General features: G+C 37.9%; 1 protein-coding gene across 1 annotated transcript in view; it reads right to left on the bottom strand.

The window, feature by feature from the left end:
• LOC131688935 (uncharacterized) overlaps positions 1 to 17,027 on the bottom strand; it is a 463,009-nt gene that overhangs the window by 269,220 nt on the left and 176,762 nt on the right. The window contains exon 9 of the mRNA XM_058973570.1: positions 10,818 to 11,265. Coding sequence (XP_058829553.1) covers positions 10,818 to 11,265 — 448 coding nt within the window. The remainder of the gene's footprint in view (positions 1 to 10,817; positions 11,266 to 17,027) is intronic.

Below are 17,027 nucleotides of genomic sequence, written 5' to 3'. Positions count from 1 at the left end.
TACAAGAAACAAAGGGGTTGGATAGGGAACCGCTCTCCTCTTGCTGCAATAAGTGTGCTGGATATGCTACACATAGCTATGCGGCGGCACGGTTTTTTGGTGTTGGTGTTTGTTTCTTCGTGTCGTGGAGAAGGCGGCCATCGAGGTTTTTAGATAGTGACGGACCACGGCATCGAACAGACGCCCCGAGTTTTTTTGTTTTTCCGGAACAGTTTCCAGCCACAGTAACCAGTGCGGTGAAGTGCGCGTGACAATCCAGTTCGAAAAGTGCCGACCCGTGGTTCGGGTACTCAAATGTTTTGGTGTCGGGTCGCCGGAAAAGGAAGCTAAGCGCCAAGGAACAACTTGCTTCTCCGGCTAAGTATAAAGGACCCAGAAGACGCCTTTCCGCTCTCGCTGTGAAGGATCAGCCGAACGAGCCTAGCTCTCCTTCACAGCTAAGCTTCAAGGAGAGCGAAGCAGGGTGGCCAAAGGTGCTCCCTGGGAAGTACACTGCGGTGACTTCTGGGATCTCTCGCGGGGAGCGAGTAGATCCGGCGATAATTCGCCATCGTCGCCAGGGAGGTTCCAACAAAGGAGCCAAGCTCACCTCCCTAGCTAAAAGTCAAGGACCGCTGCAGGCGCAGCCAACGACACCAGCAGGAGAACGCGGCCGTTGTATTCCCGGCCGGTCGGAAGAAACCGCCCGCCTTCCCGCCATCGTCAGAAGCAGCTGATCAACTTCATCGACAGAGTGCAGCAAAGAGGAGATTTGGTGGAATAAAAGTCGGTAAATCTATTAGTTTATTTACCTTTTTTTTGTTGTGAAACGAAAATCCGTAATTCTGTAGAAACACCTAGGCCGCCCTGAAAAGAAGGGTACGCCGGGCAAACAAGAACCCGAGTAGTGGAAAACCTTTACTTACAAAGTAAAGAAAAAAGTAGGCAACCGCGGCATCCCAGTCGCCGTCGTTCCCCCAGCACATTATTCGGCAGCGGTTCACGAGTCAAAACTTCTTGATATCATCCACTGCTTTAATTGAGGCCAGCAATCACTCCATAAACGATGAAGTCATCGAAAAAGCCCCACGCACCTGCACGTATACCACACTATGAAGCCGACACCGACACCAACCACGAACGCGTGAATCAACAAATACATCTCCAATGCAACGCACGATCACGATCCGCAGTATTGAACGAGGAAAAATACACATGTCCAAATCGAAAATTATTATTATAATAATATTGCCCATGTAAACATCGGCAAGAATGAACTAATCTTGTTGAGATCTGCGTTCAACATATTGACAACAATATGATTTAATTCGGTTATTCTCGCATAGTAATGACTACGAAACCGGAGCAAGTTTTAAAAGTTTCGCTGAACTATATTGAAAATTAGTCTAAATCTGTACCTTTTGAGTCACGAAGAAACTTAGTTGTCTGTCACAACAGCACATACTTATTGTTGGTGTGAAAAATTGCTACTTGGGTGACCGTTCATTTCTAAATAAAACCAATACCGATGATGATTTTGACTATTTTGTGGTACCACCATCTTGCTTTCCAAAATGGCGTCAATCAATATCCGTATCTGCCGACCATCTACTCGCAAATGACTTCCATCTTGATGACAGTCTTCACTGTTTTGTGGAAACCGGAAGCCGCCATCTTGGTTTTCAAAATGGCGTCAATCATCAATTCCCGTCTTCTACTGATCACCCCGTTTCAAATGCCACCCATACTGACAATGGTTTTCATTGTTTCCTTGGAACAGGTTTTCAAAATGGCGTAAACAACCAATTTTCGTCTTTTGCTGACCACCCGCTTTACAATGACACCATTATTGACGGTGGTTTTCACTGCCTTGTGGAAACCGGAAGCCGCTATCTTTGCTTAGAAAATGGCGAAAAAATCAATTTCTGTCTTCTATTAACCCCCCCCCCCCTTTTGAATGACACTCATATTGACAATACTTTTGACTGTTGTGGTGACCAGAAACCGCCATCTTGGTTTTCAAGTGACCATCTCTTTTCTAATGACACCCATATTGATAACGGTTTTCACTGTTTCTTTGGAACAGGAACCCGCCATTTTGGTTTTCGAATTGGCGTCAAAAATCATTTTCCGGCTTTGGCTGATCGCTAGCGCTTTACAATGACGCCATTATTGGTGGCGGTTTGCACTGCACTGTGATAACCCGAAACCGCCATCTTGGTTTTGAAAATGGCGTCAAAAATCAATTTCTGTCTTCTATTGACCACTCCCTTTCGAATGACACCCATATTGATGATGCTTTTCACTGTTTTGTGGTAACCGGAAATCGCCATTTTGCTTTTTAAAATGGCGTCAATTATCAATTTCCGGCTTTTGCTGGCCGTTCTCTTTCAAATAACACCCATATTGATGGTGGTTTTCACTATTTAGTGGTAACCGGAAGCCGCCATCTTGGTTTTCAAAATGGCGTCAAATGTCCATCCGTACGGAACCGGTGCCGGAATGGCCTTGAGGGAGCTGTAGAACCGTATGATTGGAAGTACTTCGCATTTCGTATAAAGCTATGAACCCAAATCGCTGGAATGATAGAAAAATATATACATTTTCTTAGGTTCTCCCGGAACAGTTCTCCGGTGGCCAAGATTGGTCCAATTCATGTCTGTTGTGAAGGATCAATGGGAAATAGTCATATGTAGCACATTTCAAAATACAATTACTTAAATTTATGGGATGTTTCTTCAAAACTCGTCCGTCACCCCACTGGGATGCCGGATATACCCCAAGGGAATTCGGATTAATTCCGGAACCGGTCCACGGATTTGAACACTACTCGGTATATAGACATGGACTAAATTGCAGATCTTTTAAAGTCGGTTCCATCCAATTCGGTCAAAAATTGACGAAATGAGATCAAAATTTATACAAAATTTTCAGAAAAATTTTAGCTTGGTACTGTAAAGGTTAATTCAATAAAACAGTGTAAATGTCAAAATTTTCCAACTCCGTGGAATTCTGTGCCTTCATGCTACATTTTGCGAAAAATCATAAATATTATTCAAAAGCAGCATTCAGATAGTTTTCCTAACTATTTTGCATGATTCAAAACATGACGGACATGAAGCAATTTAGATTTTTTTATATGTGCATTAGGGTGGGGCAAAATGATCGTTTTTTCAGCACAGCACTTTTTTGGTTCCTTTCGGGGTCCCAAACAACTGTGCAAAATTTGGGGTCGATTGGTGTTGACCCGACGTAGCGCATTGCGTTTGAAATTTGTATGGAGATTAGTATGGGAAAACCTACATTTTTGCATTTTTAATTCTACAGACTACAATTATTCCTGTAATGTGCCAACAAATAGATAGAAGTATAGTCCAGGATATGCTGAACAACTTTGCCGAAGGATGTATGGTGTTAGAATGTCTCTAAGCCAAGTTATAGCTGTTCAAAGTTCGATACATCGAATTAAATGCCAAAAATCATTTTTATTGCCAACACTGCGGGTGTACTAATGGTATTTCATATAGCATTCCAAAATAACATTATATATTTTAGTTTTACCACATTGGTATGTTTGGATGAATTATTCAAAAGCCTTAGCTCAATTTCATGAGCGTAGGTAGTTGAGCAATAGGGCGTAGTGAGGGGTGAGGGGGGATGGGTACGGGAATTTAATATGTAGAAATTATGAACTGAAATGTTGTCGAGTTGGAATGTTCAGATGAATTATTTCAAAACAATTACCCAATGTCCTACGCATAATAGTAACGATGAAATAAAACATACTGTCTCCCTTTGCCTTGACTTTTATCAATAGAAGTTACGTTACAGACTGAATCAACTGATGTCGAGTTGATATGTCAGAGGATTATATTTCGGTTTAATACGCATTATGATTTGATAGCATGCTCATTTCTATGCTGTTCGATCACGAGGCGTGAAGTTAATTTCTGGATTTGAACATGAAATCCACCAGATCCCTATAACAATTTTTGCTTCAGGTGATCGAACAGCATCGAAATGAGCATCCCATTAAATCATAGTGCCTATTAAACTGAAATATAATCAATGCAATTCTCTGACATATCAACTCGACATCAGTTGATTCAGTCTGTAACGTAACTTCTATTGATAAAAGTCAAGGCAAAGAGAGACAGTATGTTTTATTTCATCGTTACTATTATGCGTAGGACATTGGGTAATTGTTTTGAAATAATTCATCTGAACATTCCAACTCGACAACATTTCAGTTCATAATTTCTACATATTAAATTCCCGTACCCATCCCCCCTCACCCCTCACTACGCCCTATTGCTCAACTACCTACGCTCATGAAATTGAGCTAAGGCTTTTGAATAATTCATCCAAACATACCAATGTGGTAAAACTAAAATATATAATGTTATTTTGGAATGCTATATGAAATACCATTGGTACACCCGCAGTGTTGGCAATAAAAATGATTTTTGGCATTTAATTCGATGTATCGAACTTTGAACAGCTATAACTTGGCTTAGAGACATTCTAACACCATACATCCTTCGGCAAAGTTGTTCAGCATATCCTGGACTATACTTCTATCTATTTGTTGGCACATTACAGGAATAATTGTAGCCTGTAGAATTAAAAATGCAAAAATGTAGGTTTTCCCATACTAATCTCCATACAAATTTCAAACGCAATGCGCTACGCCGAGTCAACACCAATCGACCCCAAATTTTGCACAGTTGTTTGGGACCCCAAAAGGAATTAAAAAAGTGCTGTGCTCGGTTGATGTGGCTTTGATTACGTTTTTCCATATAACAATGCCCCACCCTAATGTGCATACAACATACTTTCGAGTACACTCGATCCTTCAGAATAAATAGGTAGAATGGATTTATCTTGAAAGAGTTTATAATATCCGTATGACAGCATCCCAGTTAAACCCATTCCACGGTGTTCCTAAAACCGTTATTAACAAAAAAATTCTTCTTGATGAAACTTAACGATGAAACGTCTACTTGTTCAATAATGAAAAAATAATTAGAATCGGTCAACAAACCATTGAGATATGGCCTTTTTAAGTAAACATTCCAACTTTTATCCATTTTTTTTTTATTTTACACATTATATTTAAAGTTTGGTAGACAACCCTATTTTCATATTTTTTCAGCGCACCATATAAATCACACCTTTTGTACATTATATTTATGTAATTAAATGGTAAGGTTTTCCTTTAAAAACCGCGACACGCATAAACGATCCAAATAGTCAATGGACAAACATGGATTCACGCTTGAAGTCTGGTAGAAAACCCATCTATGACCGCATACCACATCCAAACCGTTATAAATTTCGATTCCGTCAATGAAATACTTTCAAACTTGCAGGGGATATACTTGATTACTATATGTTTCGAATACCATGTACTAAATAAGTAGATAAATATTTTTTTGTTTATAGAGATAGGACCAAACCCGTGGGTGTTTGCTGGTAGCCTTATGAAACGTCATAAAACTTCAGATCACAATTTCTTTCGAATCTCTCGATGGATCATTTTGAAATTCACTGAGAAGATGCTTGGATACTATAGCTTTCGAATGCCGTATGACAAATTTATGGACATTTTTTGGTTAATAACGGTTTTAGGAACACCGTGATTCCGGAACCGGTTCGGATTTCTGAATGAAGTCAGTATGGTTTCCAACTGAAATGCAACAACCGATTCCAACTCAATTGGTTTCGGAATCGGTTGTTACATTTGAGCAGGAATCCATACTGACTCCATTTAGGATTCCGAATCAAATTCCGAATGGTTTGACCGGGATCGATTTCGCTAGACTCTACGTGATGTCCGGAAAGAAGATAAAAGCTGCGACGCGACTTTCTTAGCATTAAGATATAAAGTTCCTTAGAACACAGCGGAGATTCGCTCATTTTGAATGGAAAATAATCTGATTGAGTGATTATGATTAAATAATTGCGTCCCTTTTATTTGCAACGAAGTAGAATTGCATAATCCAGCGAGTTAAGTGGTGGGTGTTTTTTTGAGAACCTAACAATTTCAAGAAGGCATAATAGACTGATAGACTGAGTTTTGTGCCAATTTTTGTGTTTTCTAATGCTCCAACTCTCGAGGAAAAATTAAAAAAAATAGTTCAGCTTCAAAGATTTGTTTCAACAGCATGGACTTGGATTTGCAGAATATGAAGATAGGTGACTACTCAGGAGATTTTTAAGAACCTATTGCTCTCATAAAAATAAACTATTTGCATTAAAAACTCTGCATCCATGAATTAATATTGAAGTGCTACTTAAGAGGGTCTCTCCAACAGTCAGCTTCTAAAAATCATCTTCTCTTTGTTTCAATCTAAATTTTCTATATCCTTGCTAGAATACTAGTAATATCGAAGTGTTCTTTGTGAATACATTTGATTTTCCAGTTGCATACACAGATGATCAGTGGAAAAACGAGAAGCGAAGGTACGAGTGTGCAGTGCACATAATCATAGAGATACTTTTTTTCCAAACATAGTATTTAGCCCTACACACGTAACCAGCTGAATCAGGAATCAGTAGCGACTGGCTCAAAGGGCACGTTCCTTATGTTGATCGGAGATTTGTGCCTTGCCATGATTTGTCTTTTCATCATTTCCTGATGGGTAGGATTGGGGAAGTGGTAAGGTTAGGGATAAGGAAATAAACGACACATAGAACATAGACAATACGGAAGTATTCTTCACTTCCAAATGACTAATGACACTTCGCTATGAGCAGATATATCAACACCCCCGAGGGGGTATTGAGAGAACGAAACGACAGCACCCCCGAAGAGATACTGTTATTCAAATTCGGCTTAAACCGATTTAGGTTTATAAACCTTCGCCGTGACTTTTTGGAAGCCATAGTTCAGTTTATAACCATGCTTTGCTAGAAAGTCCAAAGATTGGTCGTCGATACTGCAAAAATACTGCTGTATTTTCTCTGTAATCGACTTGGTTCTCAGAATTTCCCAGAAAACTGCTCACGAACCAGTATTATGAAAATCTAGCCTCATCAAAACGTCAGAACTCTTTAAACATTCCTTGCAATTCCAAGGAATGTAAAGGAATACCTTATTCTGATGAAGGCTATACGGTTCGACAATAAAACGGAAGTCTCCTGCCTTCCCACTGATCACCTGCAATTTCTGTTTCAGCCAGATACAGATTTGTTCGTTATCCGGAGAGAACCAAACAATTCCATATCTTAAGCCAAATCCAGTGAAGAATTAGGTGGGGTTGAAAAGAGACACCCGTGAAGATCTTTTAACAGATCGTCCTTCAGTGCAACCCTTCTCCAACCTTGCTTGCACTCGATAGTTTTTGATACACAAAGGCTCTATACCATGAGCCGAAGCATTGTTTGGAGGAGCACCACTGCGAGTTTTTCATTGATTTTTATGGGTTTTTACCCATGTTTATGGGTTTAGAAAGAATCAGTGTTAACACCTGATGTTGTAGGAAGAGACTCAAGTTTCGATTCCATAGTACTGGAAATTTACCGAAAATCCGAAAAGTGGAGGTGACCTGCACGTAGCAACGGTGTGATCCAAAAGAGTGAGAATTTGCACTCTGGTAAGTTCCGCACAACAAAATTCAGTTTTGCACTACCACTTATTCAAAACTGAATTACAACGCAGTGGAACCACAAGAGTATGCTACGTCTTGTAGGTGGCACACCAACAACAATAGATTAATGTGCGTACGATTTCAGTCTACCAAGCGCAAACAGAAAGGATATTTAGATCCGAAATTTGTAGCACACTGTCGCTCAAAATTTCCGAAACAGCTCTGTAAATGCTGCATTACAAATCCAATAGAGTTGCCATGACATTCGGTATTATCACACACATTGACTATTTCTCTGTTGATTTTACCATAAGAGATTGAGCGATGAAAACGTGACCTCTTAAAATAACTATTTTTCATTTGTCACTTCATACATTGATTTATCGTAAATAGTTTGTTTGCAGCACTTTTAGAACTTTGCATGGCGAAGATTTTTGCTGAAGTAACAAAGTTATTATCTCGTCTATTTGAATAGTTATGAACGATTTTTGTTGAAAAATACACCATTTTCAAAAATTAATTATTTTTTTACAGAAATAATGCTCCCGCAGTTTTTTCACCAAAAACTACAAAAGTTTCGATCTTTCAAATAAAATTAAAAGATTAAAAATCCATTTGCAATGTTGGAAGATATATAGCTTTGAAAAAAAAAACCATTTTTGTTTTGAAAATCGCCTGTAACTATGCAAACAAAAGAGATAGATTGTTTCGGCATAAATGTGTATTTACAAAAGTTCTAAAAACCTCTAGAACAAAGTATTAGCGAGAAATTAACACATAAAAAGATATTAATAGAAAACCAATTTTTAAAGAGCCACCCTACCTTAAATATTGCAAAAATCATAGCACATGAACCATTAGAGATAGCCACATAGTATTTTAAGAAATGTTTCTTCAATTTGATTGATTTTTAACTTTGTAGAACACTATGTAGCTGAATTTTACATATCTAAGAAGTTGATACTTTGAACACCCTAACCACAAGGACCACTCTAATTCACCTAATATAAAAAATCGGCAAGAAAGTACTAACAAAGTTTGCCGAAGATACTATATATCTAAAACCAACGGTTTTGGCGCAAACAGTTTTGTCTTCCTAAATACAGCTTTGGGACCATAGTGCACTGTCCTTTTGAGGATATGTGAACCAACAAGTATTTGAATTTCTAAAAGTGCTTCTAAAAACCTAATTCGTTTTGTTGGTCTGAGGTATGGTACGCAATGAAAATTCAAAATTTGACGTGATGTAGCTACTAAATGGTTAATGTTGTTGATCTGTTATTTACTTGGTTTCTTCGCTTTAAGTACTATGTTCTGTAATCAGCATCGCACAACGTAACGTATATTTGTACGTGATATAAAATGGTAACCAATAATTCTTCGAACTAAATATTATTCCAGAAAGTATAATCCGAGCACACCGTGCTTCTATAATACTTCCAAGTAGTTTATGTTTACAACGTCTGTGACTAGCAAACATAATTGAATTTACATCTAAAAGGCACCAATCCATTTCAGATGCGCAAGAGTATATGTCACGATGCTAGCGTGATTATTAGCAAATGCACGAATCGTGTTCCAACTAACGCCAGTCTCCCAAGTGCTCTTCATTCTGGCGGGTGGAACAAGTGCAACTGCCAAGACATGTAAGTAATTGAATGTATGCATACAAACACAAATAACCCTGCCTTACGCACTGACTGGCTGACTGACGACTAATTTATATGGGATTTACCGCGTGCATAAGATTCGTTGCTGAAGTGGTGGAGCGGTAGATCATTAAAAGATGGATGGGGGGTTGTATGGTAGGTTGGATTTATTGTGCGGCGCACAGTGGCTGGAGGCTGGCCAAAACCTCAAAAATTTATTTTTGAAATATTGATATTTTATATTTTTCCTAAATTTCTCATGTATTGAATGATGTATATTCAAAATTTTATGATCATTGGATAAGAACACGATTTTGAACATGAGTTTAAACGTAGCAAAGTCCGGACTTTTTAATGATTTTCATTTCCGAAACTACCATTGCTCTGTTCACTTCAAATGCATGTTGCTCTTTTGATTTTGGTCCGATTTTAGCACAACTAGTTTCATTGTGTAGAAGAATGAAAGAACTTGCTTGGTGAATAAAATACATTCGGTAAATTTGCTTGAAACTATGACTTTTTAGTTTAAATATGTTTGAGGTGGTCAGATCAAAAATACTTTTTTCACTAATGTATTCTGAACAAATTTCGGAATCATTTCGGAACGGTCACATAGTATTCATTCTATGGGAAATAACCTCTACTTTTCGAATATCATGGTCTCGTTCTGCGCCTAGGTGCGCAAAATTTTCTAAGGAGATTTTGAAGCTTTGTTGCTGATATGGAGGCGCATGGTGTTTTGTGTAAAATAGTTAGACAATCTACAGTAAACCAACGCATTATACAATGGATTTAAAGTAGTATTCTTCATTTTTTATGATATTGCTGACATTGGTGAACAGTAACGGAAAATCTATCATGAAAACGGGATCATAGTTATAAGAAATGTTCAATGACACTGTATGGAAAAATGCAATTAATATTTTATGACTTTTGACATCAAAAATGAGCTCAGCACCTCAAAATTAGCTTAAATTGTGATTTTCAGCCAAATTAGGTAACATTTGAGCTTTTGTCCGACCTTTGTTTGAAGACCCGCCACTGTGCGGCGGTATAATTACGCCTTCACGGTTTAGCGCTCTGCGCAGATATTAATTCTTCATTTGGATGGTTTTAACTGACAGCTAAGTGGTTGAGATTTTGTGGTCTTGCGGCTAGAACACTGCAATTAAACGATTACTGGATGTTCGGATCTTCGCTTAACGTCTGTACAATTCTTAGAAGATATACATAAATACGAAATGTCTTTTAAACGTTGAATCAAAGCCGCACATACGAGAAAAGAAACGCGAGAGGATAAGTTTAGGATTTTTCTAGTAGATGTCATGGCATCAAAAACACAAAAAGTAGTACGCGCTCACACTTGTGCTTACATATATGCAAATATACATACGCACCCACAGTCGCTCGAATAGTCTAAATATACCCAAGCGGGGAAATATCCGCGCTCGACCACATTTTCTCATCCTCCATTGTTCCCGCTTCCGGGAACTCATCTAATTACGCTTTAATTAATACTTTAATAAAACATATCTAAAACACGTCAACAATGCTAGGAGTACGGAGTAACAACGATAAAGAGTAGAGTGATGCTTACAGATGAGCAGTGGTGAACCGTTGGCGCCCGAGCCAAAGATAGGAAAATGAATCTCTTCCGGCTCCATCAGCTCTTCGTCCTCGTCCAGGCCGTTATTGGGAAGGTTGTTGATGGTATTGGTGTTGATTTTGTAGCCGGATCCACCACTGCTGAGGCCACTACCTCCAGCACCAACACCACCCACGCCGGCTGCACCTCCGGAAGCGGATGCCGACACCGACGAAAGGGATGACGAGGCAGAACCTAATGGTCCCGCGCCGCCGGAGTTGGCTGAAAAGGAGGCAAGCGAGGACCCAGTGGTTTTGTGCTTCAGCGTAAAGTTCACGTTAAAGATCGCTTCCGCAACGCCACCTGGCGATGATACGATGAAATAGAACGTACGAGGAACTTTCTCGTGCATGTGCACGTAGGTTAGACGTGCTTCCTTGCAGAACGGTGTCGGGAGATCCTGTGTTTAATGAGAAAAAAGAATGAAAGAGGGAAAAAGCAAATATTAAACCATGGATAATATTTGTGATGTGTGTGCTTTTGTAGCGCACTCGGCTCTGCATATCAACCTGGGTTCCGACTGTCAAGACGTGAGGGTGTTCTACTATAGTACGGTCACGTGCAGGTATGTGCACTATTCGGAGTGTCTGGTAGTTTCTTTATTTGTTCATATGTATACATATGTACAATTGCTGGTATATTATTTGTTCTCCGTAAAAATTTTGCTCACTATGATGGTCGCGATAAGCGAAACATACCAATAGAGTTCATCATGATTCGGAGGAGTAAATAAAAAGGAAAATCTAACTATACGAATTGAACCGTTTTTAGTTAAACCCATACAAAAAAACGCTCTATGGGTAATATGTGAACACTGCTTAGCTCAGAAACTGCAAAATTAATAAAACAATAATGCCCGAGCAAAGGAAAAACCCAAAATACCTCCATGCTTATGGTCCACATTAACCTCCATCGCATGGTGTTTTGATAATGTTTGAAATCTGATCAATCCATAAAATCTCCATCGCCACGGTCCGGTAGATCCCATATTAAAACCATAGTTACGAACACGATAAAATAACGACTGAAACGTGAAAATAGTTCCACTCGGTATATCTTTATCTTATACTTAACGGGTAAAAAACAGAAACTATATTTAACCCTCAAAAGGGCAAGCGGGGCTCAAAGTCCCGATAAGGCTGGTGTGTAAAATTTTCTGTAAGGGGGGGGGGGTGGATTTTTTAACGGTTCCAGCGTGAAAAAAAAACATTTTTTTGCGATTTTTTTATAACTTTGCGTGAAGCGAATTGATCAAAACTTTTGTACATTATAGTTTATCATTTCAATAACATGCTGTAATTTTTCTATCCAAAAATATCGACAAACGACTCGGTGACGAAGCTTTTGTAGAACGTCTCTGGAAAAACATGATTTGTGGTGTTACCTGCCATTCCAAAACTACTTAACGGATTTATTTCAAACTTTACATACGATCGGAAAAAGTAACTGGTTTTTTTCATTGCTCAGTTGTGTGGCGTGCCCCAGCACAGTATGGTAGTGTGACAAAAATCACAGCTACTTTTTCAAAAGCACCATTCCCGTCGGTCAATTATTTTCCACCAAGTATTTGGCATAATTTGAATCGTGATGATCTAATAAATCGACTGATATTCTTCTTTTAGAGTTTTGAGAAGGTTTTATATGGATAAACCGGTGTCAAAGCCCTTAAGGCATGGCATGAATTTTAATCTAAAAAGAACGCTTAAGGTGCTGCTGGGACAGTAAGTTCTTGTTTTAAAATTATCAGTTTTATGCAGTACGAAACAAAGCACTTCGAGACATTGTTGAATGGAGTGAATGTTAGCGCGTCAACGAACAGAATAAGGATAAGTGACGATGACAAGCTGTGGAGCCTCCGACGTTAGAAGAGGTGAAAAGGCAATCAAAGAACTGAAAAACTGTAAGGCTGCTGGAAAGGACGAGCTCCCGGCCGAACTTTTCAAACACGGTAGTGAGCAGCTGCACGAAATACTTCACCGTACTCTTTTGAAGGTACGGGAAGAAGAAGAGCTACCTGCTGACTGCCTAGAGGGCCTCATTTGCCCCTTATACGAAAAGGGACACAGACTGGAGTGCGCCAACTATCGAGGAATATCGCTCCTCAATTAGGCGTACAAAATTATGTCACGTATCCTGTTCAACAGATTGAGACCGTTGGAGGAGTCTTTCGTCGGCGAATACCAAGGTGGTTTTCGTGAAGGCCGATCAACAACGGATCAAATGTTTACCCTGCGACAGATCCTAGATAAATTCCGGGAATACAACTTGCAGACACACCATCTGTTTATTGATTTCAAAGCGGCGTACGATTCAGTGAAAAGAAACGAATTATAGCAGATAATGGTAGAACATGGTTTTCCGACGAAACTGATTAGGGTGATTCGTACAACGCTGGATGGATCGAAATCAAGTGTTCGGGTTGCGGATGAGATTTCGACGTCCTTCGTAACCTTAGACGGATTGAACCAGGGTGATGTGCTGTCAAACTTGCTGTTCAACATTGCTCTTGAAGGTGCCATCAGGAGAGCAGGCGTGCAATGGAACGGTACCATCGTCACTCGGTCGCATATGCTCCTAGGATTTGTGGACGATATTGATATCATTCGAATCGACCGCCGAGCCGTGGAAGAGGCATTCGTGCCTTTTAAAAGGGAGACAGCAAGAATTGGTCTCAGAATCAACACCAGCAAGACGAAGTACATGATAGCTGGAAGAATGCGTAGGTCCAATAGTGCTGTTGGTAGTGAAGTAGTGTTAGGTGGTGATAAATTTGAAGTAGTGGAAGAATTTGTGTACCTTTTAACTCTAGTGACGTGCGATAATTATGTTAACCGCGAGTTGAAAAGGTATCTTGCAGCTGCAATTAGGGCTTAACATTTTTTCGGATGACACAGGAATGATATAATATGTTGTTTTCAAAAATATGTAATGAATAAACTGTTATATTAAAAGCACTGGGTATTATTGATAAGACTATCGCAACGAAACTCATTCTCTAACTTTGCATTTGATGCAGTCAGAGTCGTGGCGAGCTCCCATCAACTCGCTCATGCGATGTTGGTCCAAGCGTGCCGTGACGACCAGCAACTGATTCGCTCGCGTGTTGTTTGTTGCATGCCGGGTAACACAAAAAATCAAATATTTTAAAAACCTTATGTTTGCTAAAATTTGTGTTTCTTGGAATCCAAAGCTTATGATATATGCAACATTTTACAACTTAAACGGTATGAATATCGCGTGAAGAAACCATTTAAAACTGCATTTTGTTGAAAAATTGTTTAAAAAATAGTAGAACATTTGTTAAACCTTTTTTCGACATTTTCTAGACTAAACATTTGTTAAACCACCAGTGAAGTTTGGTGCAATTCGAAATTAAGCTTTCGATGTAAAAAATATTATAATCAAAAGGTGTATAAATTTTCAATTAACTGAAACTACTATCAATATTTCGAATATCGACAATATATTTCACAAATATGTTTAGGGGTACCTAAACGATAAAATAAAAACATGTTTTGAAAAATTCACCACCTTGTGAAAAATGGGGGGGGCACTTCATAAATTTTTACTCTATAGTAAAATAAGTTATGTTATTACTGTTTATGATAAATAGCTTCTGCTCTTTATAAACTATAAAATTTACATTATATCCAAGGTTTGAGTTTGTTAAGCTCACATTAAAAAGTTATTTTGAGAAGATGGAAAACTTCTTCGAAGTTTTAAAACTTCACAGGTAACGGTTTCGGAATTATGTCAACAAATCGCTATCAAACTGATTTCTGGCTACTGATTCCAAGTAAGCAGAAACAAAGTGGTTCTACACTCGTCCACCAGAAACTTCTTCGAATACAGCCCATCTATTATAATATTTATTATTCACTGTTCATTAAACAAATATTTCACGATATGACTGTAAATATAATAAAACAAATTTTTAATTGAATTTTATAACCTTCAAGGCAGTTTATTTTTTTATCGCTTGTGATGAATATGATGTCTCTCGAATCGCTGAACTAAAAAGTGTAGAGTAGATGTTAGTTTTTAGCATTATTTACTGATTTAACCCACCGAAAGTCGCGCAAATCGCTCTAAAGGAGACCTGCTGGTGCCCTAAAACGATTTCGGTAGATTTAAACATCAGCGAGTACCCAGCGCACTAGCGCGGGTGACGGTAGGTTATCGAAAGTTTTGCGAAAAAAAATTTCCAGTAATGATGATGATTTTCTCTGACGGGTTTTGAGTTTTTTTTTAATTTGTTCTTTGGCATTAGGATTAGTAATAATAATTCAAATCAAAGATACTACTGGAAAATTTCAGATCGATTAGTTCGACGGTGTTCGGAATATGTTACTCATTGTGAGGTCAATTTACGAAAAAGTCGATATCGAGATAAAGTTTGAAGTATGTACGTATGCATTTCAGAGGTAACTTGATATAAAGAGCTGTAATTTCAGTTCTTAGTTCTCAGTCGCGTTGAAAATTTGAGTAAATGCTATTGACAGTGAACACTTCAAATATAGACAATAATTTTTTATCTATTTTTTGGGCTAGCATTACACATTTAGCCCCTTTAGGAAGATTCGCTTTATCCCTACATAATGATTGAAGAACTTAGGTATTTTATTAACAAAGTATTAGTAGTAATTCGTTTATCCGTCTATTTTTTTCGCTTTACCTTTTATTTAGTTTAGCCTTTGAGATTTCTCGCACTTATGTTGATGTTCACATAGCATGTGTTATCAAAAACATCGCAAGTTATCATATTGTAAATATTCTCAATCGAAATAATATACGCAGAGAGCGATAAGAGTTATAAGAAATGTCTCATCACACTGTTAGGTGGATTAAAGATGTTTTTCATTTTTTGCCTTATTTTTTTATTTTGTTCGTTTAATTGATTTTCTATAATTAATTCAGTTTATTCGAGATTTATGCAGGACTTGAAACTGTTGGGTGCCTACTTGACATGAGTCCTGTAAACTAATAATTGATCCAAGTAGGGTTCGTCGGTATTTACCGCACCCGCACCGCAAAATCTGCAATGCGGTGAGACACTTTTTTCCGCAGATGCGGTGCGGGAAAGAGCTTTTACCGCGCGGTTTTACCGCAGCCGTACCGCAAAAAAAATTGATGTAGTGATAATTTTTATTATTCTAAATTGATAAACAAACTGCTATTAGGAAAGAAAATCTAGCTGTGTCCGAAATATTTTGACGTTATTATTTTTAGTAAAAAAATTTTACGATACATTTTGGACTACTTATTTTATACTTCTAAGTAAAACTTCACAAACTAACCATTTCAAATACATAAAATGCAAGATCCAAATAGAGACAAAATTATTAGATCGTTTCAAAACAATAAATTTGTAGTCTTAAATCCAATTTAAAAGTGCATCACTTCTCCCGATTTATGTTGGAAATCGTGGAATCATGAATCGTTTTCGATATCAATTTTTCAACTGTGAATTTAGACTAATTTAAAGGAATTAGAGATGAACTAATTATGCTGGGACTTAAACACAACCCAAAGAATATAATTATCTTCATCAAACCAAACGAATTTGGAGTAATTGGCAGTAAAGGATACAAATGTATGAAAGCGTCCAAAATAAGGAGTAGTCCAAATTAGGATGATTATTATATCATTCGTTCATACACATCGTATTTCTATCTTCTTTGATTGCTGTGTAAATTAAAAGTGAATTTTTCTGCAGTCAATTTTAATGGTCTCTTTCTCAAAAAGTATGCTACATAACTTTTTTCGCGTACTTCCATTCAAATTTAATATAATTTTCTACCAAACTAAGTCCTAATATTTTTCAGTTAAGACTATTTTGTAGCTTTTTTGAAGCTTGCTACCACATAGTTTGACTTCCGTTCACTTCAATTGAAGTTTTTGCCATTGGTTCTTTGGGAAAATATTACAGGAAAATACATTAAATGCTAGAACTTTCGAACTAGCCTTTAGAAAATTACACTTCATACATTTTTAAAGGGATCAATCTTAGTTTTTGAATGAGAATACATCTGTTTCTTGAAGAGTGATATGTGTACGAAATGTCACATCTCACTGCTAGGTGGATAAAGTTGGTTTTTTTACAATCGTAAAGGATTTTATAGTTGAAATGTTATGATCGTAAGTAAATGTCTTTTATGTTGC

Source organism: Topomyia yanbarensis, chromosome 3, assembly GCF_030247195.1.
Source record: "Topomyia yanbarensis strain Yona2022 chromosome 3, ASM3024719v1, whole genome shotgun sequence".
Taxonomy (NCBI): Eukaryota; Metazoa; Arthropoda; class Insecta; order Diptera; family Culicidae; genus Topomyia; species Topomyia yanbarensis.
Note: the sequence above shows the minus strand (reverse complement) of the source record. Positions and strands in the feature narration are given on the sequence as shown.